The following is a 27,344-nucleotide window of genomic DNA, read 5'->3' as shown; positions in this document are numbered from 1 at the left end:
TCCACTTGTTGAACCTTGTAGCTTCCCACCATATATGCTATCTTACTCCTATGCCTTTTCAGGACAACGTCATTTGTGCCAGCTTATATAAATATGAGTACATTATGTGAGCATGTGGTGGAAGGTGATGGACTAACAGACATAGAAACTGAAGAGTAACAGGCTAGATAATAGTAATACAGACTTCCCCTCTTTATTCCATCAGCGTGCTGCTAAGTCATCAGTGCTAGATAGAGAGAGATTACATCTAGTGGTAAAGTGGATAATTCCGTCTCTACTGCCATTCAGTCCTTGGCCTCTATTAAGATTTCCTACCAGGGACATCAATCAGTGCCAATTATTGTGGTGGTTTTGGTGACAAACATTTATCCACTATGCTCGGTGGTGGAATGAGTCCACCATTTTATCTAGGACACTGAACAACTTTCACAGAATTTGCGTTGAAGCTTCAGTGGAGTCCATGAAATACCATGAGCAAAAATTTCGTCTTTCCATCCATCAATTCTTTCAAGATTTGAGACATTTGTATTCTTAAAAAAAAAAGTCACATCTACTCACTTCAAAAAATTCATGATAAATGGCAATTTAATTAGACTGGGCACATCAAATTATAAGTCAAATCAGTGCTAAACCAGCTATCCTCCACTCTGTACTATCAACAAGGCCTCTTACTGACAATAGAGCTAAAGTACAATACTGTAAGCCTGAAATAAGAAGCCTGACATTTTAAGATACAGATTAAAGACATGATTTTACAAAAATATATGCCTTGCTTCTAAACCATAGATGCAGCAAAAAAAATCAATTATACATTGTTTCTGGGGCCCTGCACTGAAGCGAGATGTGGGTGTTTTTATTTGGCAGTAAATATAAAATGAATTGATCACAAATCAGAAATTACAGTGCAGTTAATTTTAAGTTCATGTCAGTTTCAGCAGTAAACGGCATGCCAATGCATTATCAGTAGATTATCATTCTTAAGCACCACAGGTGTGAAATATGATTATGTTTGGGAAAAAATAAATGGACAAGAGACAAACCAGCCACTACATGATGATTCAACAAAACAGCTAATTAGAGGATATCTAAATTCAGGAAGATTCTACACCAGCTGTGTCTACATGACAAATCAAATGCCTTCCTACACTGCCTCAATTAGTGATCTTGTGCCTTGATAACGATGAGGGAAAACAACAACAACAACAACTTTCTAACTTATCATTCAAATCATCTTTAAAAAGGTGGTCATAAATATTTTAAAACCCAAGCAAACCAATAAGACCTAGGCCCATTAAGGATAAGATCTTTTACAGCAAATTAAATAAAACAATTTATTGAAGTCTGTACTCAAGATAAACTAGATTTACTAGCTGACCTTTTATTCATTTAAAGAACAAAATTAGCTCTAATTGCATTAGAATGGAATCTAGTAAATTTCTTTTAATGTGGCATCCATGCAAGTATTGCAGTAATTGTTTACTACTAAGATGGAAATGTTTTGATTATAATCTACTTTCCAGTTGTTTTATTGTGCAGTTAAAGCACTTGCAAAAACCTAAAGTGTAGCAGTCTTTCCTACAGTGTTCTATTTATCCTTTAGTAACTGCTGCATTTTAATTTCTACTACCCGGACATTATATCCCGTACTTATTTAAAACACTATAAAGACACATTCTTGGGATTGGCAACATATGGTTATGCAGGGCAAACATGAAATGTCCAGGACCAGCCAATACTAGCATTCACAGAAATATAAAAAATGAGAATTCATTCTCACAATTAACTCTGATTTGCACACTGTCAGTCTCAGCAGAGACCAAGGACTAACTAGGCAGTGAGAACGAGCTATCTTCTCACCCATACAGGAAGAGTCTATAAAACAGGACTGAGGCACACGAGCAGAAGCTTGCATGGCTACTACCTTGCTGTACTTGTTCTCTGCACAGTATTTCCATTCTAGCAGCTGACTCAGCAGCCAAGCCAGAAGGTGTCATTACATCACAGCCTGGCCACACCCCTTCACTCTCTGTGGGGACTGTTATTGGGGTGCCTCCACGTTGACGGCAAGCTTCAGCTAACTATCCCTGGGGACTCTGCTGTTGTTCATGCATGCACGTATGCATCAGCAGGGTCCACATGGACAGTTAATGAGCAGCTCGCTGGAGTGGTCAATTTATAGCTCAGCTTGCTGTGCAGTAAATGTTTGGGCAGGCATGCCCTTAATACATGAACCCTGGGACGGGACTGGTGTTAGGGCTTGCCTTCACTTCATGGTGGACACTGCAGCGATCAACTCACTGGTGGTCTATTTACCGTATCTGCTTAGATGTGGTAAATCGACCTCTGAGCACTGTCCAGTTGAATCCGGTACTCCATCAGGATGAGAAGAGTAGCTGGAGTCAATGAGAGAACAGCCTCTGCCGATCTCACCGTGTGAAAGACACTGCAGTAAATACATGGACTTCAGCTATGCTATTCGCGTAGCCTCTCTCCGTGTGACATACTGCCAAAAATGTGGTCAGCAGAGGAGCTCAACCATCATCCCATTGTTATAAATGAGAGAGGGTGGCTGGCAGGTTATTCTCTGAGGCCTCCAAGACTATGGAATATGCTCCCCCTCCTTCCACATTTGCAGACTTTCCAAGCATGCCGCAAAAGTCACTATTTGATGGCTGGGATTTTTGGAGAAAGTGGAGAGTATTCTTCTGAGATGATGAAAGGAATAGTTGGCTGGCTGGCTAGCAAAGTATCTGTGGAATGTATTTCAGTTGAGGTTTAATTTAATGGTGTTTACTGTATGATAAAAGTGAGGTACATAGACCTTGAATAGGCATAATTATTTAAAAAAAAATCTAAATTAAAAAGTGGCCAGTGGCATCTTTCACAAGCCTTATTTCTTTGTGGCCTTACCTCTTTTTGAAGTTATATCCACTCAACACAGTATTTTATATAAAAATTCCCTCAAGCACACACTGTTACAGTGCTGTTTATATTTCAGAAATATAAACTGTAAAAAGCAAGATAATGAGCAACTAAAATAATTCAAGACCTCATCTTCCTATCACTCACCAGTTCCCTCTTGTCTGCAGCTTCGAGCAACTCACCTACAGGCTTAACTCCAACCACAAAAGCACAAATATACAAGCACATCTTAATTTGTAATTTCTATATAACAAATTAGTACCAAGTTCAGAACGATCACTAACAAATTATATGAATAAGTCATGTCTTATCGTAAATGCAGCCACATTTCCACAGGGTGGCTCAATGTGTCTCCTAGTTGCTGCAGTACAAACCACAGAGATTGATGTGCAGGCTACAGCCTTTTAGCTAACAGAGCAGAGTGTTTTCACTCAGGCTATAGAGACTTATGACTTTAGATCCACTGATCCCAGATCTCTACTAGGGGACTGAACATATAATAAAACCACGATCTAGATGAAAGCTAAATGTTGTTTTTCAGGCTGAGGGCAATGATATTATTTGCACTGGAATAGTTCCTAGACACCACAGTAATGGACTGGGGCCCCAGTGGGTTTAGATGTGGCTGAATATATAACAAAAGACAGTCTCATGCCCCCAAGAGTTTGCATGTGTGCTGTAGCAGGGACATTACTGACCATGAAAAAGGATGATAATGAGTGGAATGCAGATGGAGTGCTAACATTTTTTTAAACTTAAACTCTAGTGTGGTTTACACTGGTGGGACATGCCATCAATAGCAACCTAGCCTGATAAATCTTAGCACGTGTATGAGAAAACAACTTGCGTTTACACACACATATGATAGTTATTCACAAGGTTAGCTATCAATACTAATACTGTATGGACCCCATAGGCTGGGAAAGCATTCCCCCTCCAACAGATTGGCATATACCCCGGGGGCTTGCTTTTTGTCTTCCTCTGCAGCATGGTTTAAAGTAGGTTTACAGTAGTGTAATTCTCTGTAACTTGAAGACTTTAAACCATGATCTGAGGATTTCAGTAACTCAGCCAAAGCTTAGGGGTCTATTACAGGAGTGGGTGGCTGAGGGTCTGTGGTCCCTTGTAACCTTAAAGTCTATGAGTCTAAAAAAAGCATCTTCCCTGTATCTATAAAGAATGTGTACATGGGGAACTTTAAAGGAACATTCTGTCCAACTATCCTCAGTCATGTCACACTTAAGGGGACAGAGAACGTCATAAAATGATATGATACATGTGAACTGTGCGTCAGACTGCAACATTATGAAGGGCAAAAAAGAAGAAAAGGAGCATTAAAAGTAGAAGGGGAAATATACTACTTATAATTTTAAGTCCCATAGGAACTGAAATTACTTAATTCACAAAAATTCCCACAGCAACTTCATAACAAGATAGCTCCCAAAAAGCTTTCGTCTAGGCTTTTCTGGTTGGGGTGAGGGAAGAGAAGCACTGTCAGGCTTAACTCAGTCTTTCAAGACTACAACAGGTAAGCTCCAAGTTAAACTGAATCTTTCAGGGCTGGAACAAATCTTTCAAGTTGGGCAGGACCTGAACAAGGCTTCTAGACTAACTCAGTTGATGTTACTTGTATCTTCCAAAGCCAAGGCAGGCTTCTGACTAATCCATGATTCCAGGTTATACTGATTCTTTTAAACTACAGCATAACTTTCTAGTGCCTATTCCCCACCCCACTGAGTCAGCAAGCAGCTCAGTGATAGACCACTCCATCACAAAGGTAAGATGATACACTGAATACTGTTTTCAGCACTAGATACCACATCTCAACACAGATGTGTCAGAAAAGGTTAAGTAAAGGGCAAAGAAAATGCCATAGAATAGGAATATTGCCATAGAAGAGTGATAATAATAATAATACAACTTAGCTAATACATCAGGAGAGATAAAAAAGATTACCCTATTTAGTGCAGCAACATGTCAGAGGTAGGTAAAATAATGAATGGTGAGGAGAAGATGTGTTGGATGCTATTATTCCCATATCTTAATGTAAGAAACCTGAGGCAACCCACCTGATTAAAGAAAATACCTTCACACAATGCACAGCCACCCTATAGAATTTGATTCCACTTGTACATTCCCCCCCCCCCCCCTTCCCTGTTTGTGTTCTTCACGCACCTGTTGCATCTTGTCCTTATTTAGATCAGACACTTTTTGGGGTAAGGATTGTCTTATTTATTTATGTTTGTACAACACCCAACACAAAAGGGCTATTGGGTCCTTTTGTATTACTATACAAGTAATAATAATTAGTGAGCTAAATGAACAAAACCAGGATTTAAAAAGGATTAGACACCTACATGAATAACCACTACCAACAGTTAGACTAGCTAAGATAAAAATGTATAAAGGGATGTCAACCATCATGTTTCAATGCACAAAGCCGCTAACCGCCTGGGGCTCTGGAACTTCTCCCTGGAGTATGGTATAGATTATGAAGGTTTTCATTGGTATGGCTGAAGATTGGAACAACTCTAAGCTGACCAGTGATTTAAGACTATGTTCCTAGAAGAACAATAGTAGGTAATGCAGCAGGACAGAAAATGGAGAAATGTAGAACGCTTTACTCGGAAAGGCTGTGGTGTTCTATTCAGAGGTTAAGAAATACATTGGGTGAGACTGCTTTAATGGCAAGTATTTTATACTCTATAGTATTGGGAGGAAGTTTCACAGATCATTTATCAGCCAATTATTTTTCTAAAAGTTTTTTTTTAAATGAAAATAGGATTTATCAGAAGCAATAAGCAATGCATGCCTAATAAGCATGAACCCCTTTCAAGTGGATTTCTTTGTACTTACATCTTGTCTTGGCCAGCACCCACTCGCAGTGTCAGCCTGGGAATAACTGGAGATGGAGCAGGAACAACTGGTTCTACTTTTATCTGTTCAAGGGAACACATTCAAAAATAAAATACATTGCTTCTTCAAACAGAGATTTAACACTTCTTTATTAACCACACTAACCAAACAATGAGTTCACGTAATAAACTAGAGCTGAGTTTAATTGAAGCAAGTTTAGATTATCTCCCCCATACTATTTGCATGTAAGGACACTGTTGGGAGATCCCTGCCATATCTCATCACAAATCAGTTATGGACTGAAACATCAACTTGGAAGTTCCTTGTGTTTGTAAATATATGGGTAGTATGTTACTTACTGCTTTCATGCTTTTGGAGAGTTATGAAAAGATTAAGCTAGTCTCAACACAATGAGCCTCTCTCTGCATTGTGCTGAATACGGACTACAGAGGTGTGAATAGCAGAGCACACCACAGTGTTTCAATTTAACCGACCCCAATCTGGTTGTTGTTGGTATCAATGGAAAGGTTCCCTGTTTGCATTAATGTTTTCAAATTATACTATGTTATTACAAACTAGTTATCTTTCCGTTTGCACCAATAGTGTCCACATGAGGCAGTTACTTCAATACTTTGATGCACACTGCAATTCACAGTCCACACTGTGACAATGCTGTAGACAAGCCCTGAGACAAATTTCTCACAAGAAGCATCTACACATCCATTTATTTGGTATCCATCTCGGTAGCCGAACATACTTTACATACTGTAGATGAAAGCAAATATTCCCCAAATATAGTAAGCAAACATACTGTGACCCCTTGTAGAATCAAAACTTTGAACACGGTGAAGAGAAGAGAACAAAGCTCCTTAACCTGCAAACACTTACACAAGTGCTTAATTATATGGTTTCAACAGGATTACTGACATATGGAAAGTTAAGCGTGTGCATAAGTAGTTTGCAGCCTTGGGACCACAGTCAGGATGCTCTGCAGTACTGTGAAGAATGGGGCTGAGTTACTAAGGACTAGTGTCTGTTGTGCATCCTACACTCCAAAACAATAGCAGCTTATGGTGCTCAGTACTCCAGAGAATAAGCCTTTCAATTCAGATTTTAGAGGGGAAGCTGTAGCAAGCCCTATATTTAGACTGCCCAACACTCGCCACAATAAAATATTCTTGAGGTTTTTCTTGAAGAGTTCTCTCTTGAAATGCATGCTTAAATCCATCCCTGTTCAACAAAGCACTTAAACACCAGCTTAAGCACTTTGTTGATTTGGGGCCTAGGAATCTAAATGAGAAAAAACAGTTCACACAACAATGCATTGCACAACCAGATGGACTGATTTAAAGAAAAGATGACAATTTTTAAGGGAAGAGTCACATTTTAAAGGTGTTTTAAGGAGGACAGAGTGGACTGTCAACACAGTAAGAAGGTAGAATCAAAGGGCAATTAGGTGTAACAACAATTTATTCCCATACACAGAGGTGACAGAGACTATATAAAAGGGTACATCTACACTGCATGTTTATTTCAAAATAAACTATTCCAGGTTAGTTATTCTGAAATAGCTTATTTCGAAATAGCACATCTACACTTCAGGGAAGCCTCAAAATTAGTCCGATGCAGGCTTCCCTAATGTAAATGTGTTATCTCGATTTACAGCCCCAGGAGACACTGGGGAGGAAAAACTCTGAATGCCTCTGGTGAGGGACTATTTTGAAATAGCAACAGTGGAGTGTCTACATGGCTTATTTTGAAATAGCTATTTCGGAATGGGCATTATTCCTCGGAGAGAGAGGTTTACAGATTTTGGAATAAGCCGTCCATTATTTCAAAATTATTTTTTCTCATTGTTATTTCAAAATAATGGTGCAGTGTAGACGCACCCTAAGAAACTGCCACTTCCAGTTTTATTTTTTTTAATACAGGTAACCCTCGTGTGCAACAGAGCTCTGCATGGGCTAGCTTCAGACTAGATGACCTTTGTGGTTTCTTCTAAATATGCTTCTATGATTCTCCTTCCACTCCTTTGTTTATACACCACAAGTCCCATTTCTGCCATTCCTCATAATTTTGTTCATGGCTTCTTCTCTGTAGTTTCTGCTGTGTGGAATGGCTTTAATCGCTCTTGCTCTCTCTCAAGCTATGTCTACACTGCCATTTTATTGCGCTGCAACTTTCTGGCTCAGTGATGTGAAACACCCACCCGCAAGCGCAGCAAGTTACAACACTATAAGCCTTTCTCCTCATGTAGGTGGTTTACCCTTGACGTGGCCACACTTGCACTTTACCGCACTGCTGTGGCTGCACTTCCATAGCTGTGCTTTAATTTCAGAAGTGTAGACAAAGGGTGTGTCTAGACTACAGCGTTTTGTGGACAAATGTGGACTTTTGTTGACAAAACTATACCTGCGTCTACACTACCACCGAGTTCTGTCGGCATAATGTTGACAGAACTCGGCAGTTTTGTCGACGGCGGTAAACTTTATTCTATGAGGAATAACGCCTTTTCTCGACAGAGTTCTGTCGACAGAAGGCATTATTGCATCTACACTGTCCTTTGCATCTATACTTTCATGTTGACAAAGCGGCTTGCTTTGTCAACAGAACTGGATGAAGTCTAGACGCTCTTTGTTGACAAAACCCTGTAGTATAGACGTACCCAAAGCCTTAATTGTTTTCCATCTAATTCGGTTAATGTAATTTGATACAGTGGACAGGGAACTGGCTTTGACTCAGGAGTCCTGGGTACTGTTCCTGGCTCTGCCACAGATCTGCTGTGTGACCTTGCATAAATAATTTCACCTCCCCATATCTGTTTCCCCTCCTATCATTTGTCTGTTGACTACTTAGTCCCTGCTCCAAAGAGATTACAGTCTACCTCGTTGGCTACGTCTAGACTACATCTCTTTTTCGGTAAAGGGATGTAAATTAGGCATATCGATATTGCAAATGAAGTCGGGATTTAAATATCCCATGCTTCATTTGCATAATGGCGGCTGCCACTTTTCTTTTTTTTTTTTTTTTTTTTTTGGAAACAGGACTTTTTCCAACACCTCCCCCCCCCGGCAGTTTAGACAGGGCATTTTCGACAGAAATGCCCCGTTTTGAAAGATCCTGTATTCTTCAAAAAAATAAAGAGTACAGGATATTTTGAAACAGGGCATTACTGTCGAAAATGCCCCATCTAAACTGCCTTTTTCCCCCCGAAAAAGCTCTGTTTCGAAAAAAAAAGCAGCAGCCGCCATTATGCAAATGAAGTGCAGGATATTTAAATCCCAGCTTCATTTGCAATATCGACGTGCCTAATTTATATCCCTTTACTGAAAAAGGGATGTAGCCTAGACACGGCTTATGTGTGCACAGTACTCAGCACAAGAGGATCCCAATCACAACTAGAGTCTCTCAGTGCTATTGTAACAAATAAATGAGGACGAAATCGTGGCCTGCATTATGTGGCAGCACAATGGTGCATACAGGGCCCCCTTTTTCCCTTGTGCCAGCTACCAGCATCACAGGTAGCTGGGAGGAGGGTAAACAGACTCCACAAATCGCCACCTTCACACCACATAGCTTGGTCAGTGTGCATGGACTATATTCAATGCAGATTACTCTCCCTGGAACAGTGGGGAAACTAAATCAGTTTCCCTCCTGAGTTACTCTAGGGGCAACATAACAATGCTCAAAGCAGATCACATATCTGTCCTAAATAATCATCATCATTCTCCCTTAGGACTTGTGACTGAATGCCTCAATTCATTAAGCATGACAAGTCTTTATGCTACTTCTTTTTTGTGTCCTAAATGCAATATACTGTAATGCCCTACAAGTATGCAAAATGGTTAGCAGATAAAGTGGCAGGAAATACACTCACAAAATATATTTTAAAAATAAATCAAAACTAAGGTATGAAACCTATACTTATTTAACAAACTAATTATAACTAAACATAATTCTCTAAGGTTATGTCTACACTTGCAGCCTATTTCGGAATAGGGCTGCAAATGTAGGCATTCAGAATTGCAAATCAAGCCCGGGATTTAAATATCCCGTGCTTGATTTGCATCTTCCCAGTGGAGCGCCATTTTTGAAATTTACAAGTCCAGAATAACTGCCCGTGTCTACACACAGCAGTGAAACAGGTGTTCGAAATAAAGCCCTATTTTGAACTACCTGTTAAACCTCATTGCAGGAGGAATAACAGGTAATTCAAAATAGGGCTTTATTTCAAATGCCCGTTTCTCTGCCACGTGTAGACGCGGGCAGTTATTCTGGGCTTGTAAATTTAAAAAAAAAAAAAAAAAAGGCACCCAGCCGGGAAGATGCAAATCAAGTGTGGGATATTTAAATCCTGGGCTTGATTTGCAATTCTGAATGCCTACATTTGCAGCCCTATTCCAAAATAGACTACAAGTGTAGACATACCCTAAGTTAAAAATGTTACTCAGTGCCATATATTGTTGAGTGCTAACATTATTTTTCTAAACACAATCACTAACCCTTTATTAATGCATCTAACAAATTTGATATTTAAAAAAATATTCAAGTTTATAATGTGGAGAGACTTCCTACAAACACTATTCATTTTCGGGTCGGCTCTTATTCCTCTTAAATTGATGTGTCATTGAATGTTAAGTATGCGGGCAATAACCTGATCATTTGCACTTACAGTACAACTCCTGGCTAAGTAAACCATTGTGTGATCTAAAAGCTAAATTAAGGAAACATGTGCTTTTAGGGGTTAAAATGAAAGAGCGGCATTTTGGAGTAATACCGGGAATTGGGGCAAGCAGAAGAGTATTTACAGTGGATTACTAAGCTTCCCAAATCACCAAAGAGGTAAAGTCCAGCAATATAAGACTCCTTTGTAGCTAACTAAAAATACATTGTCAGTGGATTTGTCCAGTTTTATGTATAAGCAATACTTCTTTCACCTGAACTAATACTAGTAGTCATATAAGCCCCTTATTGCCATGTGCTGCATTTTTTTTGCTAATCTTCAAGGATTTAGCTTCTTTGCCACATACCTCAGGGCACCAACTGATAAAGCTCTAACTCTCCATTTTTCCAGGACACCAGCAGTGCGGCCTTGCAAAAAATGAAAATCGCTCAAGAGATTTAAAGGGGAAATTTATTTTTGAAATCCTGACTTGCAGCAAAGAGGTGGATTTAAAAAAAGCTTATCTATCAGGAATCAGTTTAAATTTTAATTCTATCTAGGGAGTCTTTCATGCATTCTAGCTTTAAAGTTTATCTTTTGACAGGGACTTTTTGCCAAGGTAATGGGGCAGCTTTGTCAATTTAATCTTACCAAGTTTTTATTACTGCTGAACTCCTTTCCTTATAATATATATTATAGATTAAGACTATAACAAATCTTTAACAGTTCAGGTTTCCTTGTGTACACATTTTATTGCTCTAAAGTAAATTCAGAACAGAAATAAGAAGAAAATAAAAAAATAGAGACATATTTGCTCTTGTAATATCTCTGAAGGATCGTCAACATCTTTTTTGTCTGCATTTTACATAATGACAAAAATTATGTAATTATTTAGAAAATGTCATCTTTGTTAAAATCTTGGGGGCAATAGGGCCAAAATATCCCAGATTTACAGAGGAATAGGCATGCAAACTGAAATAAAGAATCCATAAAACATATTCTGTATGGGTACATCTACATAGCGGGGCTATTTTGGGATACCAGAAGTATCCTGAAATAGCTACCCCGCATCTTTTGAACGTGCAAGCTATTTCGAGATGGGTCTCGAAATAGAGGACGCGCTATTTCGACATCCCCATAATTCTAAATTCTACAGGGGTTAAGGGATGTCTTGGAATAGCGTGTTAGATTGACCCTATATAATTAAATGGCCCAATAGTAAGAAAAACCAATATGAACAGGTAGAATAAAACATCCCTGACTATCATCAATTCCTCCAGGACATGAAGGAAGTTAATTCTCCAGACTGCCTGGATTCTGAATGGAAAAGCTATGTTTACCAACTTTTGCAAGGTTTATTGCTCAAACACTAGAAAGAAGACAACATAGTGATCTCTTGCAATGAAAAGGGGTAGAGGAAACCCTAGATCAGGGATTTACACCAACCATGTACTTCACTCAAAGCTGGACACATTCAAAGCTACTCGGTACGGATCAGGAGAAGAGCAAAATTGTTGCAGCCTTAGCAAAACTGGGATAGGCAGAAAGTGGCTTTAATGGAGGAGTTTATGGCCTCTCATGACCCCTTTTAGCCCTGCATTTCTGTGAGTCTATTTCCTTTCCTAAGTCAATAGGAGCTATGGGGCCTTGGCCCCTTTGAAAATTAGGAAGTAATGCATATAAACTAAAACACTCAGGATGAGGCCACTTTTAAGCATTTAGGCCATAATGGCTATGACTGTGCTTGATCAACGGGGGAAACAAATTTGGTGTTTTGCTAACAGAAATTGTGGTCATATTAAACAACTGAGATGATCAACAGGAAGGAACATGAGGCTTATTTAGAAATTTGCTTTCAGAAAAAAATAGAGCTTGAATAGGTAAGAAATAACTAAACCCATAATTCAAGCTAACACTGCTTATCATTATACCTTATATCCATCAATTTTTCTAGCAAGCTGTGGAATTCTAACAACTCAAACAGAGTGGAGTTTAGAGTTTGCGAGAAAATTGTTGGATTGATGGTCCTACACTCTGAAGTCTATTCTTCTACAGAACCAAATGTGTAGCAATGATGACATACACTTCTCTATACAGTGCTGTAAACCTGTCTAAATTCTGACCTAGAGAAGTCACTTTTATCGGTGAAAGGCCAGTTGGTCAAAATTAGAACCCTGGTAGCTAGGCCAGATGTAAACTGACCTCAAACAATCCTAAGCTTCAGTTTTTCAAACTGAATTCAAACAAACATTTGGCAAATCTAAAACTACAAAGTGGCTAAATTCAGTACCAGTTGTCAGACAAACCCAAAATTGTACATCAGACCCTCTTTTTAGCTTTGGTGACTTGCTATAATGTCAGGTTATCTACAAGCATTTTTCCATCAAAGTTTTCTGAAAAACAATATTTTGTGATGAGAAAATGGAGGTGCAAATGTAAAAAGTTTTTCTAATATCTAAATGACATCTAAACAGCTTACTTTTTCATGTTTGTGTTTCTCTTTTTCTCTGTCTTTCTTTTCTTTCTCCTTTCTCTCCTTCTCCTTCTTTTCCTTTTCTTTGTCCTTCTCCCTTTCCTTCTTTTTCTTCTTCTCTTTTTTGTCTTTCTTCTTCTCTTTAGGCTTCTCTTTTTCCTCAAACAGTTCGGGAAGCACCGCTGACAAGGAAGTCAACATGGTAGGAAGTCTCATGGTGGTAGGAGCGTTATACAAAGGCAAAGGCATTTCTTTGGGAGGCAACACAAGAGGCACTGAAGAACCCTTTATCTTATCTTCTTTACCTTTATCTTTAAGTTTCTCTTTGTCTTTCTTATCTTTCTCTTTCTTGCCTTTCTCTTTTTTCTTATCCTTGTGCTTCTCTCTCTCTTTTTTGGCATTGCCATCTTTCAACTTCATTTTTGTGTCAACGTCATCAAAGTCCTTCATTTTGAACTTATAAGGATCAAGGTCATCATCTTTGAGTAGGTCTTTCCTTTGAAACTTTGCTTCCTTGATTCCTTCCTTGTCTTTATCCTTTTCCTTGTTTTTATCTTTATCTTTGTTTTTCTCTTTATTTTTGTCTTTGTCTTTCTGTTTTTCTTTCTTTTTCATTTTTGTCTTGAGCTCTTTTTTCAGCTTCTTTTTTACTTCTACTGATGAAGCCAGCTTGGTTTTCTCCTCATAGACTTTGAGCAGAGGTTCTGGTGTTGGCGGTGAAGCAGAAGGAGAAGAGAAATAGGAAAAGTTGGCAGGTGGATTAGAAGGTGTCCCCATCTTTGCTTTTCGAATGACCTCATCAATTGAGTCATCCATTGTCCATGAAATGTCTGAACTTGAAGTGCCACCTGAGAGAGGCATTGGGGTGGCTCCTACCTTATTTATACTGTTAGCAGAAATAGAAGGTTTAGGTGTTGGGGTTTCTGAAACAGAAAGTCTTTTAGGGCTGGTAAAAATCTCACCCTCTGTTTCTGAACCAGAGGAAAACTCAAATGGATCAGGTTCTCTTTCTGCACATGCACGGGCAATCACAGCATCAATTGAATCATCAATGGTCTTGTCCATCACTGCCACTTTCTTAGATGGATTTTCACTACTTTGTTTCCCAGGCTCAGGCGGTGTTTGCCCTTGTTTCACTTGGATATTCTCTTTCCCCACCTTTTCACTTAAAGCAGCCAAAGGGGTTCCACTTGGAGTTTCAGGCTTGATTGCCACTTGGGAAACATGAGTGGGAACCTTTGGACTTTTAGGACTTTTTGGACTCTTGGCACGACCTGGTGACTTTTTCTCTTTGGATCCAGTTTTGGGTGAGCGTATGGGACTTCCAATAACTACAGGCGATGGAACAGCTTTAGGCAATTTAGTCTTCTGTCCTGGAGAACCAGTTTTAGCCTTCATTTTAGGTGCAAATGGTTTTGATTCTAATGTTTTGGGAGCTGGTATTTGTGATTTTGCAATGGGAGCCAACATTGGTGGTTCTGGTGAAAGAGGAACTAAATCTGTACTATCCTGAACATGAACTGGAGAAAGCATTGGGGGCACCTTTTGAGTGTTTATTGAACTGAGAGGTTCCCTTGGTTCCAAAGCTCCATCCAAGGTGTCCCCTTTAGTGATAGCTAGTTTTGGTCGTTTCATAGCAGGCATTTCCTCTGCTTCAGGACTTTCTAAGGGTCTCTTGCTCAAGAAGTTTTCATCGTTAACAGTCTCATCCTCTTCCATCTCTCCTTCTTCCTCCAAAGGAACCTGCATGGCTTCTGCTGATGTACCGCCATCAGTGGGGACCTGTTCCTCTTCCTCCTCTGTTACAAGAAATAAAAAAAAAAAAGATTGAGATATTTTTAAAATATTTTCCAGGGAGCAAATAAATTATTGGAAGCAAATAAGCATCAAGACAACATTCAAACCATAATCAGCTCAGTAGAGACAACATTATTATCATCATCTGCTAGCTGCTCACCGACTTACATGAAAGAACGAAGCAATAACATTTAGTGACTGGTAGACATCTTCAGCTGACACTAGCTGGAACTCTTTTTGAAAGTCTCAAATTGAGGATCAAGTGGGCTTTCACCCATACAGAAAGACCCTCTAGAACAGCTGTGAAGGGAATTTCCACTGCCACTGCTTTCCCTGTTGTACGAATAAGGCTTTGTAAATGTAATGAGTGTTAAAAGCTCACCAAAAATATAGCTACCACTTCACCCACAAGTGAAATGATACTGATATCACTGAATAGCGTTGCAGCCAAACATTTTGTATAACATAAGAAAAAGTTTTCAATTTCATATTAGTCTCTCTCACCCTTTTGGAATATGTGTATGCCCACAGATTTTTTTATTGCACTTTAATTTATAAGAGTAGTATATGATTTTCTTTCATACTTTTAGATAAACTATTTGTACGCTTCTTGTTCACCATGAACATAGCTCCCAGAATAAGATCTTTTGTCCACTTAAACATACTTTCTCCATGCTAATCTTGCAACAGCGTAGTCTAATTTGGGGCAGAGAACCTAAGGCCTGGGGCTGGATGAGGCTCGCAGCTTGCCTGGGTCTGGCCTCCGAGGCTCAGGACTCTCCCCGCAGCATTGGGGAGCCTGCCCTGGTACTCCAGACACCCTTCCCCTGGCACCTACCTGAAGGGCTGGAGCACACAAAATCTACTAGCCTAGGCCCTCCTAAGCTCTGGTGTGCAAGGGGAAGATGGGGAGTATCTTTCTGCTTCTCAGGTCAGGACCAAATCACTGAGAGTTTGTTTTTTGCTTCTCACTCGTGTGGCCCTAAACTGTTTTTTTCCGTGGGTCAGAAGCCCCCGATGCAAAAAGGTTCCCCACCCTTGGTCTCTTGGTTAAAACAAAGGACTAGTCTCTACCCATGCTATCTGTGGTACTGCCAATAAGGAATTGCGCACATGATGAATAAATGTTACCAGCATAACTTTATTGGTATGATTATATTGCTACAATCATACTAGTATAACTCCCCAGTCTTGAATAAGTAAATTTTCCTCAGGTAAACGAGCACTAACCTCCATGCCTCAGTTTATGCACCTGCAAAAATGGTACATTTATCTTTTCTCACAGAGGTGTGATGAAGCTGGTATTATATTTGCAATGTATTTTAAGACTTTTGGATGAAAGACATACAAACTGTTTATGATGAAGTATAAAAAAACCTGGTGTTTTAAGTGAGCAGGTTGTTTTTTAATAAATATTTTAAAACTGAAATAAAATGCTGAAACTGTTTAAAGCCATTTAATAAGATGCTTAAAAACCATTTGGAAGAGTTTATTTTCAGGTTTTCTGAACTGATGTTTCTTTACTGTAATGTGTCAATACTCTGATTTAGGAAAGTTGAGTCAAGAGTCCCAGGCTGAAGCTTGAATCTTGGCAGCATCATAAATTAAGTAAAATAAGCTGGCAATTCTGGCTTTTGCCAGGGCCCAGAGGATTTACAGCAGTCAGCTCAGAGTGGAAACTTTGCTTGAGGATAAAGCCTTCCATGAAAAACAGAAAGTGTTAGGGAGTTAGGTTTGCTTGGCTGGGTATTCACATCCTATTTTTTAAATACGAGAGGGGAAAACTAGATCACTGTTGACTGAGTCTGTACTGGCTAGAAATAGATCTAACTGATGGCTTATGTTCCAGGATCATCAAATCAGTTTCAATCTCTGTCTGCCTGGCTGTATTAATAAACTCTGCGCCCTTATGTTCCAAACTGGCAAAGATGAAGAACGAGTAAATATTATTAGATAATTATACAGCATTGATGGCAACCAACCTGTAGGGTGCTCTGTCTAGCCCCATTATGCACGAGCCCCCATCAGCAGTTTATTTTTATTTTAAATACCCAAAGTAAAAAGAAAACAAGATAACATTCAACAGCAACATTGCACTTTAAAGTCAGAATTGTCTACTTATCAAGGTTACAAGAGTGAAAACACAATACAGTCAAATCCAAAATGATTTGAGAAGCAAGGAATGTTACCGTTCTCTTTTTGGGCTGACAAAAATGTTTTATATGGATAAAATTAGGTATGTGGAGGTCTCTTTTGCATTAATTTTTTTTTAAAAGAATAAAGTGGGGTAGCAACAAACAATTCTGGTAGGTTGAAAAGGCTTTTGAAAGATTCATATTTAGTAGGAAACCCAAGCACTTCCTTGTCAAAGATTTCCACTCAGTGTCCCAATTTAAACAGCTGATGTAGCATGCTCACATAGAGAATAGTGGAATATTTTACATTTACTGAACTTCTTTCATCGCAGGCACCTCTCACACTTTATATCTACAGATCACCATGAACTTTTAGCAGCTCTTGAGCTTAGGAAGAAGAGCCAAGGCTGCACAGAGTCTTGTGGAACAGTTTAAGGAACGGAAGCAGGAATTTTGTATAATGACTAAGAGCAAATCCCTGCTCTGACAAGGTGCATTAAGTCCACATGCATCCAAAGAACTTTCCATTTTTCAAATCCAGTCTGGAAAGCCAATAAATGGAATTTAAATGGAGATGAAGGTATGAGAAAATCTACCCATTAGCATCTATCAGAGTTGTAACTAAGAATTTCCAATCTGCCAACATTTTGAATTTGAGTCCTTTGGTCAATCACATCAGATATCTGAACTGTAGTGGGGGGTACCTAGTACCAGCTCTCTTGCATATCTTCTTTGTGACCTTGGATGACTCACTTAACCCCTTGGAACTATAGCTGTCTTATCTGTAAATCAGGGTGATGATATTTTATATCTGGGGTTTGAGTGAGGTCTAAAATGAGGTTTGGGAAGTGCAGACTATTAAATCTCCGCTTGTAGAAGCAAGACTAGAACTGGAGAGCCTCTTGGTGCCAAGTTGCATGCAAATTCCTGAAAACCATGAAGACAATTTGGTAAGAGACCAACAGCGTCACTTTCCTTTTTGTAAGAATTGTGATTCCCTGAAAAATTATATGATCCAGTTCAGAACAATTCAGGGGATTACAGACGTTCATAAGCATTCAACTAATGACTTAGGCTGGTTGAGAATTTTTCTGACAAAACGCTTTTCATTGTAAAATACTGGTTTGTTGAAATTGAAACTTTTTGTAGAAATGACCAGTTTCACCAAAACTTTTGTCAGGGAGGTTTCTCAATTCCAGTACTGAATTGCCAGTTGGAACACAAGGAGAAAGAGTGAGCCCTAACCTCAGAACAGACAACAGCCAAATGTTTATGATCCTCTCCTGGGATGAGAGAGATCCACATTCAAGTCCCTACTCTGCTTGATTTGAAGTACATATTTGAACCTAGGTCTCCCCACATCCCATGTGAGTGTCCTATCTATGAATTTTTCTGAAGTAGCATGCTCTGTCTCTTTTTGTGACGTTTCAAAAGCTCTCATTTTGTTCCACAATAAAATAAAAACTTACGTTAAAACCTCAAACTTTATTCTGTAAAATGGAATTGTGCTTTTACAGCCCTACTGCTAATACACAGTGCTCTTCGGACATGCTCAAGTGACAATTCAGAAACACCCTCATCTTAGTGAAATGAAACCCAAATTTTACTTGGAACAAGGCCATGTACTGATCCACACTGAGGACTATTTTCCTGCAGTTTAGAACCATTTTAGCCATCGCCCTGTTGGTTGAAAAGGTACACTTTTTAACAGAGGAAGTCTGATCTCTCATCCCTTCTCTCACTCAAAAAATGTTGGACTATTCCTTCAAACAAATTCACACCGGGGCAAAGACCAAATATGGAAAATATCATGCTGAAAAGGTAATTTGCTTGACCGTATTGTGAGTATTTGAAAATGCGGGGGATGGATTATAACACCACTATTTTTCACCCTTAGCTATATCAGTTGCCACCAGGCACCACAAAGTGCGCAATCCTTTGTAAAATGAACTACTTTTAACTCTCTTTGCTGTGATCTCCCCCATCTCTTTACGAACCATACTATTCCTGAGTCAGTATCTACAGGTCAAATGGATATCACCTCAGCCATCTGCCCTAATAACTCTCCTGTAATGAAAGGAGACTAACTCTATTTGGGAGGTTTTTCAAGATTACAGATATTTTTGTAAGTGAAGGGAGCCCTAAATCAATGTTAATGCACACATTGCTAAGGCTTTATGGAGAAACTGTTTATTTCACTGACTGTTTACTTCCGTATACTTGGGTTCAAATGTGGCTTACTACTCTCATTCTAACCATGAATGTAAATTTCTCCACCCTACCCCCAACTCAAACAAGCAGACAGCCATCAGCCCACCACTCTTCAGCTGTCCATTATCAGGACAACAATTCTGAATGTAGCATTTTAACAGAGACAGGTACACTGTCTGACCCTACTTAATGTGGTCAGTCCTTAGTATTCATGAAAAGGTGGCAAGCCACTATCAAACAGGGAGGCAGGAGGTTGAGGGGAGAATGAAGTGAACTTTGAAATTAAGAGGTTTGTATCCTCCTACATTCATACTTCAATTAGGGATAATAATGAAATGCATATACAATCGGACATAATCAGCTATCATATTTAGGATTTTCAAAGCTCAGAGCACAAGCTCACAATCTGAAGACAGGATAGTCTAGTGCAGTGTTTCTGAAAGTGTTCCACGGAATCACATTAACTGACCACCCCGGTTTGTTTTTTTACTGGTGCCGTGGCTAAGGAGCCTCACAGCTCCCACTGGCTCCGTTTCGTACTTTGCAGCCAAGCAGAGCTGTGGAAAGTGGCGTAGGCTGGGCTACCATTTCCCGTGGCTCCCCATGGCTGCAAAGGACGAAACAGAGCCAATGGGACCCATGAGGCTCCATGGTTGTGGCGCTGGTAAATAAACAAACCGGGATGGCAAGTTAATGTGTTTCTGAGAGTGATTCCATGGCACACTTTCAGAAACACTGGTCATACCACTTGATTGGAACACGTGACTCTGTTCAACTCCTGGCTCAGCCACAAACTTACTGTGTGACCTTTGGTATGTCACTTAACCTACCCTGTGTCTCAGGCTAAGTCTACATTGGCACTTTACAGCACAGTAACTTTCTGGCTCAGGGGTACGAAAAAACACCCCCTGACTATCAAGCGCAGCAACTTATAGCACTGTAAAGCACCAGTGTGAACTGGACTACTGCACTGACAGCTGCACTCCCAGTGATGTTAACTGCTCCCCTTGCAGAGATGGTTTGCATAGAGTCCTGGGAGAGCTCTCTCCCAGTGCTTGTGCCATGGCCACACTTTCAGTTTAAAGTGCTGCCACAGCTGTGTTTTAAACTTTAAAGCATAAGCAAAGCCTCAGTTCCTTTTCACCAAATGATTAGGAGGTGTGGTTATGAGAATAAAACATTGGATTACTGAGTTGCTCACCACATTGTGGTGATAAAAGCCAATTAAGTACCTATACTTAGAATAGATGGTAGTCCCTCAGTTGAAAGATGTACAAGAGTTACATTCTCTGACACTGGCACAGAGGTGGATAGACAATACACATTAAACAGAACAAACCAAAAATGCTTATTCTGAAAAAAAATAAAAAAATAAAAATCACACTGATGCAATGTTAGTTAAGATATCTAATGCAAAAAGGCCAGACAGTTCATTTCCACATAAAACAACACTGGTTATTTGCATGGATTTAATATTTTGTCTAATTGTATTTAGTGATAGTTTTAACCTCCCAAATACACCATATTAGCTATAACACCAGATCCAGTAAGACAAAATTATTAAAATATGTTAAAGGAAGTTTCTTTGAGACTTGTAAGTGCTTGTCATTTTTATATTTAAAATCTTACCCAGAACATCCTAGAAGAGTTAGCAGTCTTTTCTTTTCTTTTCTAAAAGAGAATAAAGATGCCAAATAAAAGCACATTTATTTTACATACTGGGCTTTTCACTTGTGGGCGGGGGGGTAATTCCACTGTATAGTGCACTCTGGGAAGTACCCAAGTGTTGAGATTACAAATAGGGTTGCCAGATAGTTTCACAAAAAATGCCGAAAACGGCAGGGAGGGAGGCGGGGGGAGATCAGTATTTTCTTTTCTTTTATTTTTTTTACCGGACACATTGCCACAAATACCAGGCTGTTCAGTCCAATACCAGACATCTGGCAACCCTAATTTAAAAATGCCAGGATCTTCAGGGGATAGCAGAGTTAGTCAGTTACAGAAAAATACAACAAATGTTCTAGTAGCACTTTATAGACTTGAGCTCCTGTGTTCCTTTCTATCAGGGGCTACACAAGACGATCACCTAGCTGTGTGCAGGGAGACTCCAAAGACTGAAGTAGCATGCAGCTCTATTCAGAGTTACACTTTGATTAGTAAGGTAGACAGCTGAACATGCATGTCTGGTATGCTGTCTTCACATGTACATTTCTTAATTTTAAGTTAATTTAGTATTCACAGTGGCGCTTGGCTGACTTCTGCGCCGCTCGACCTGGCTGCCGCGTGGGAGCAAGTGGAGCAAGCGACAGTTTGGGCTCTGTGCTCCCCCAAGTGAGAGGCAAGAGAGGGAGAAGAAGAGAAAGAGAGACAGAGAGAGAGGCAGGAGGTGGAGGAGAGCTGGGGAGGGGGGGGGGAGGCAGTAGGAGGAGAGAGAGAGAGAGAGAGAGAGTGAGAGACAGAGTGAGAGACCGGAGGCTCAGGAGAGAAGACTGACGTGGAGGAGAGACCTGAAAATCCTGTCTTATGACGGGCTAATTGGCTAGTTGTGCAATAATGATGCTACAGCTACTCCTGTGAATTTTGTGCATTTCAGTACTTTCAAAAGTACTAAGTGATGGAATTAGCAACTAAAGCCAACAATTAGTCTACAAAACAGATACAGCGTTGGTAGACTTCTCTCACATCACACCACTAATGTTCTTCAATCTCTCGTTCCTGGGACCACCTTCAGGGGTGGAGATGAAGGGAAGCTTGTTTTCCATTAAACTTTTAGCTTTGTGCTGAGGTTGCCAATAAGTTCATTCCATCTGTACTAACAGTTGTTATATAATGTGAGACAAATTCATTGGACTGAATCATCCACACATGTATATACAGATTTTCAGAGGGCAGGCGCTCAACACTTTCTGCAAATCAGCCCTTATTTAAGCCGTTTCAGTTAAGTAACCAAAAACAGGGGCACCAATCAAGTCATTTTTGAAAATCCTGGCCCATATATTAACTTTCTGCTACTTGTATTAATCGGGGCTGTAATGGAAGCTGTTCAATAGAGGTGACAGGCCGCACATTCCTTTGTCAACCCACTACCCATAGCACTAAACTTGTCAAAGCACTTCCAGGTGGTCTAAGGAGCCCCTTCTGTCAGAGTGGTGAAACATCCATCAGTCTTCAAATACTAATGCTAACTGTAGCCCAGACCATCACTTATGAATTTCCAGACAAATTAAGATAAAAACAGCATCACTTTTCATCCTGTATGGCTTCTTTGTGTTCTGTCAGTCCTGTGTAAGTCTCTTTGATATAAATGGAATAGATTTGTGTTGGTAAAATGTCAATTTCACTGTACAGACGGACCAACTAAAAACATTTCCATCAATAATAATTGAAGATTACAGACAAGCAGCGTTTTTCTGACTTTGTTTGAAAACTTACTGGAATGCCTATTTAAGGATATTTATTTTGTGTATTTTGACATGTGAAATTGACAAGTTGTATTGTAATGGTTATAAAGATGTAACTTCTTGTATGTCAATGTCTACTGTTATTAAATAATTATGTTCTGTCCTCACTTGGAATCTCTCACATCTGTGAACATTTAAATTAACAATTGTTTTTAAAAAAAGCATAAAATCAACACTGATATCTGTTGAAATTATTTTTAAAAAAGATCAAATCTGCCAAACTTAGGTATAAAGTCAGGCTCAGTCAAATTTGTGGATATTAAAGCAGGAGTAGCAACAAATACACAGTAAACCAAAAATAAACTGTAATGGCTAAGAGCTTAGAGCATTGAGAGTTTCTAGCTGTATGTATAATATGTGTATGTAGTTTTTTTGAATGTCCACTAGTGGTGGTTCTAATTATAATATTTCACACAACAGGAAATGTTTGTCAGACTACATTACCCAGACTTCTTAAATGACACACTGAATTTCCTGCTAAGGAGTGAAAAACAAAGTGTGGTAGATTGTTATCAGTGAAGTCCACAATCTCTATCTAATCTTACAAAATAAACATCCTACATTTGTGCAATATACTGCAGGCAAAAATGTGAGAATCTGTACTAAAAAATAAAAAAGTCTCACATAAGAATGTATTTTACTTTTCCCCTGTAATATAGGCCTTACATACAAATATTATATGTTATATTACCAGGTACAAAATTGCTAATATGAATTGGAAGAAAGAGGATCCATAAAAAGATGTCTATCTTAAGCAGTGATCCATAGAATTAAAAAAGACAGAGAACTGTCCTCTTAGAAACAACACAATATTGTATTAGTATTTTTTGTCTGTTTAGCATCGCTCCAAATAATTTTTGATAACGTGTCTTCCTTGTGATATCCAAGCTACAGTGTAAAAGTCCCCTTGTTCAGAAGCAATTACTAATACACACAGCGTTGCCACCAAAGGCCTCAATGACAAATTACAAATACAAACAGATTTTGCATGCTTTTTATAATGGCTGAATTCCTCCACTATTTTGTCCTACCTATCTCAAATAGAAAGACACTTGATAGAACTCAGTACGGTATATACACATAGGTGAACATTTTCTCTTTTTTAAAGAACATATTTGACTTTTAAAAATGAAATTATTAGCAAAGACAAGGTAATTAGGCAATGACAATTCAGACAGTACAACCAATCAATAACAGAGCACATTAGCAGGACTGACAGAGGTGTGAAACTGACGGGTTATAAATGGCTATATACTGACCTGTAAAAATGCAATGTTTCCTTAACATTCTGCACAATAAAAAGCTAAAATGCTATATAAGCAAGCCAACCTGAAATGACACCTAGTATTATAAATGGCCTAATCTATATGTTAATACTGTTGTATCACATAACTGCAGCAAGACTAAGATAACAATATGACTTTGGGGTTTCTATGGCTACATCCTGGGCTAACGTGCCTGAAAGGCCTTGCTGCTGACACCACACAAGCTTTCTGAGTACTTCTCTTTGGTTATTTATGATATGATTTATGATAACGACAACATCTCCTATTTTCTCCCCTCGTCAGATACAATAAATTGCCATCGTTAATCACTGCTCTTGGTTAAGCTATGATTACAATAGTATAATAGGGCCCAGCTATGGTAATACTGTGTATTAAGGCATTTTTTTCCTCCTTTAAAAGAAATATGCACAAGTAGATCTCTTTAGACAATGTCAATATCTAGAGTATTTTAATAATCTTCCTGTAAGTATTTCTGGAAGAGAATTCTATTACATCTAAGATTCTGTACTGTTCCTCTTGCAAAGATCAAATTTATGATCTAAAGACTTGAAACCCACAGAGCATTATTTGTATCTTACAATTCTCAAAAGTAATACTGGGTTTTACACATATTTTTCATGACAAACTGAAGCGGGTCAACCTTTTCACCTACATTTCTAATCTTATTAGATACACTTTTAAAATGAGGACCAAGTATCACAGATCTCACTAAAAACAAATACACTGAATTCATATACATATTTTAAAGCATTTTATACCTAAATTCCCTTACACATCTTCATGCCATTATGGCTAAAAATACAATATTAGATGTCAGACACTTATTACTATCCAGTATTAAGCATATCCATTAATTAATATATTATATATAAATTATTTATTCTTACTGGTCCAGAATCAAAATAACTTGCTATTTACCTCACTAGTCTAGCAGTAGCTATGCTAGTGAAATAATTCTTATCTGACATTATTAATTATTCAATTTCCTAGGTTTCATTCAAAAGTAGTATCTAACCTGCCCATAAGCATTCAGGTATTCAAACTAGTTATACTTTCAGGCTTCACAACATCCTATGGCAATGAGTTCCACATATTGATTGCAGGTTGCATCCAATTCTGGGCCCCCCATTACAGAAAGGATGCGGACACATTGGAGAAACTCCAGCAAAGGGCAACAAAAATGATTAGAGTGCTGGAACACATGATTTACAAGGAGACAGTGAGAGATTTGGGCTTATTTAGGCTACAGAAGAGAAGAGGGAGGTGGGATTTGGTAGCAGCCTTCAATTACCTGAAGGGAGATTCCAAAAAGTATGGAAAGAGGCTGTTCTCAGTGGTTGCAGATGACAGAACAAGGAGTAATGGCCTCAAGTTACAGTAGGGGAGGTCTAGCTTGGATACTAGGAAAAACTATTTCACTAGGAGGGTGGTGAAGCACTGCAATGGGTTACCTAGGGAGACGGTGAAATCTCCATCCCTAGAGGTTTTTAAGTCCCAGCTTGACAAAACTCTGGCTGGGATGAATTAGATGGGATTGGTTCTGCTCTTAGGGTTTAACCAAAAATAATGAAGCACACCCCCCCTTCAAAAAAAAACTGCTGTTGAGAAAAAAAAGGGGGGAGACAGCCCAGAGTTGTTGAGAAAAAAAAGGGACCCTGACAATTATTAAGCAACAAACCAAAAAAACCAAACAAAACAACAAAAACAAAACAACAACAAAAAAAGCATGGCCCCTTTAAGGCCTTTGGGGCTTTTTTGACCAGTGGCCATCTTGTTTTCTTCCTCTGTGCCATAAGACAAGCCCTGTGTCACCTAAAATGTCCAGTATTTTCTGATTTTTTTTTTACCAGACAGGAGGTGAAAATACCGGACGGTCCGGGTCAGTACTGGACACCTGGAAACCCTATATGCTTTTTGCAGGGAGTTGAACTCAATGACCTCCAGAAGTCTCTTCCAACTCTATGATTCTAAAAAATACTTTGTTCCATTTATTTTAAATTTACTGTCCATGTTTCAAAATGCTACAGTTAGCACCACTGGAGAAGTGGTGCAAGACCACGGACGATCAAGCTGAGTAATAATTCTACAAGCAGTTTCTTGCTTGAGTGAGTAGCAAAATATAGCATTTTCTAAGTTCAAGTGTCACAGTTTTAATCTCTCCTTCTATGCAAGCTGTTCAGAATGGTCTCTGTTTCCAGAACGGAAAGAAGCAAATAATGGTGTACCCCATGGATCTGTTCTGGGACAAGACCTTTTCAACATAGGCATAAATGATCAGGAGAAAGAAAAAGAATAAAGTAGCAAAATTTGCAGATGATAAAAAACTACTCAAAATTGTTAAGCCCCAAGCAGACAGAGCTACAGAAGGATCTCTCAGAACAAGGTGACTGGGCAACAAAATAGCCTTTAGCAACATAAAATTTCATCTGCTAGGTAATGCACAATGGAAAATATAATCTCAATTATGCATATAAAATGATGGTGTCTAAATTTCTCTAAGAGAAATCTTGGAGTCATTGTAGATGGGTCACTGAAAACCACTCAATATGCAGCGATAGTCAGAAAAGCAAACTGAATGCTGGGAATCATTAAAAAAAGGTATAGATAATAAGACAGAAAATATCATATTGCCTGTATATACATACATGGTATGCCCAAATCTTGAATACTGCCTGCAGATGTGGTCAACCCATCTTGAAAAAGAGATATATTCGAATTGTAAAAGGTTAAAAAAATGCCAACAAAAATAGCTAAGGGTATAAAACGGCTTCCGTATAAGGACAAGTTAATAAGACTGACACTTTTCAACTTAGAAAAGAGACGACTAAAGGGGGATATGATTGAATACTATAAAATCATGACTGGTGTAGAGAAAGTAGATAAAGTGTTATTTATTTCTTCTCATAACAGAAGGAGGGATCACCAAATGAAATTAATAGGTAGCAGTTGTAAAACAAACAAAAGATACAATGCACAATTAACCTGTGGATTTCCTTGTCAGAGGATGATGTGGAAGTCAAGACCTCCTTGCATCTCAAACTCCTGGCCCGCAGGTCATCTACAGGCTGAAGCATAACTGCAGTTCGGCTTGGGAGATCTGGCAGGGTGTGTCTGAATCCATCCCAAAAGCCCTGCCCCTTCCTGCCACTGCCGCATCCTCTTCCCTCCTATGGCACCCTATCCTGAAGGACCCAGCCTCGGGGATAATGGGGGTGGCACAGGTGTAGGGTGCTAGCAGCATTTGGGCCACCCCACACTCCCCATAGTAGCAGGAGCCGCAGGGAGCAAAGCTGAGTACACTCCGCTTCCTTATGACTGCTGCCAATGCAGAAGGCCTGACTGCCGCTGCCGCCCTGCACCAAAGTTCCCCAGTAATTCCCAAGGCTGGGTCCCTCGGGGAATGGGGTGCCATGTGGGGTGGGGGGGAAGGGAGAGAATGGGGCAGTAGTGGCAAGGGGCAGAGTTTGGGAGATAGGTTCAGACATGCCCCTCACTCCCCCCGAGCTGCTAGATCTCCTGGTCTGGATTGTTAATATGCTC

General features: G+C 39.3%; 1 protein-coding gene across 1 annotated transcript in view; it reads right to left on the bottom strand.

Moving 5' to 3' along the window:
• Positions 1 to 27,344, bottom strand: part of TAF3 (TATA-box binding protein associated factor 3) — a 150,608-nt gene that overhangs the window by 21,301 nt on the left and 101,963 nt on the right. Inside the window, exons 3-4 of the mRNA XM_075925999.1 lie at positions 12,921 to 14,713; positions 5,779 to 5,861 (exon numbers count right to left, since the gene is read on the bottom strand). Of these exons, the coding sequence (XP_075782114.1) occupies positions 5,779 to 5,861; positions 12,921 to 14,713 (1,876 nt within the window). The remainder of the gene's footprint in view (positions 1 to 5,778; positions 5,862 to 12,920; positions 14,714 to 27,344) is intronic.

This window comes from Pelodiscus sinensis, chromosome 1 (assembly GCF_049634645.1).
Source record: "Pelodiscus sinensis isolate JC-2024 chromosome 1, ASM4963464v1, whole genome shotgun sequence".
NCBI classification, from domain to species: domain Eukaryota; kingdom Metazoa; phylum Chordata; order Testudines; family Trionychidae; genus Pelodiscus; species Pelodiscus sinensis.
The sequence above is the reverse complement of the archived record's forward strand: the minus strand, read 5'-3'. Positions and strand labels throughout refer to the sequence as shown.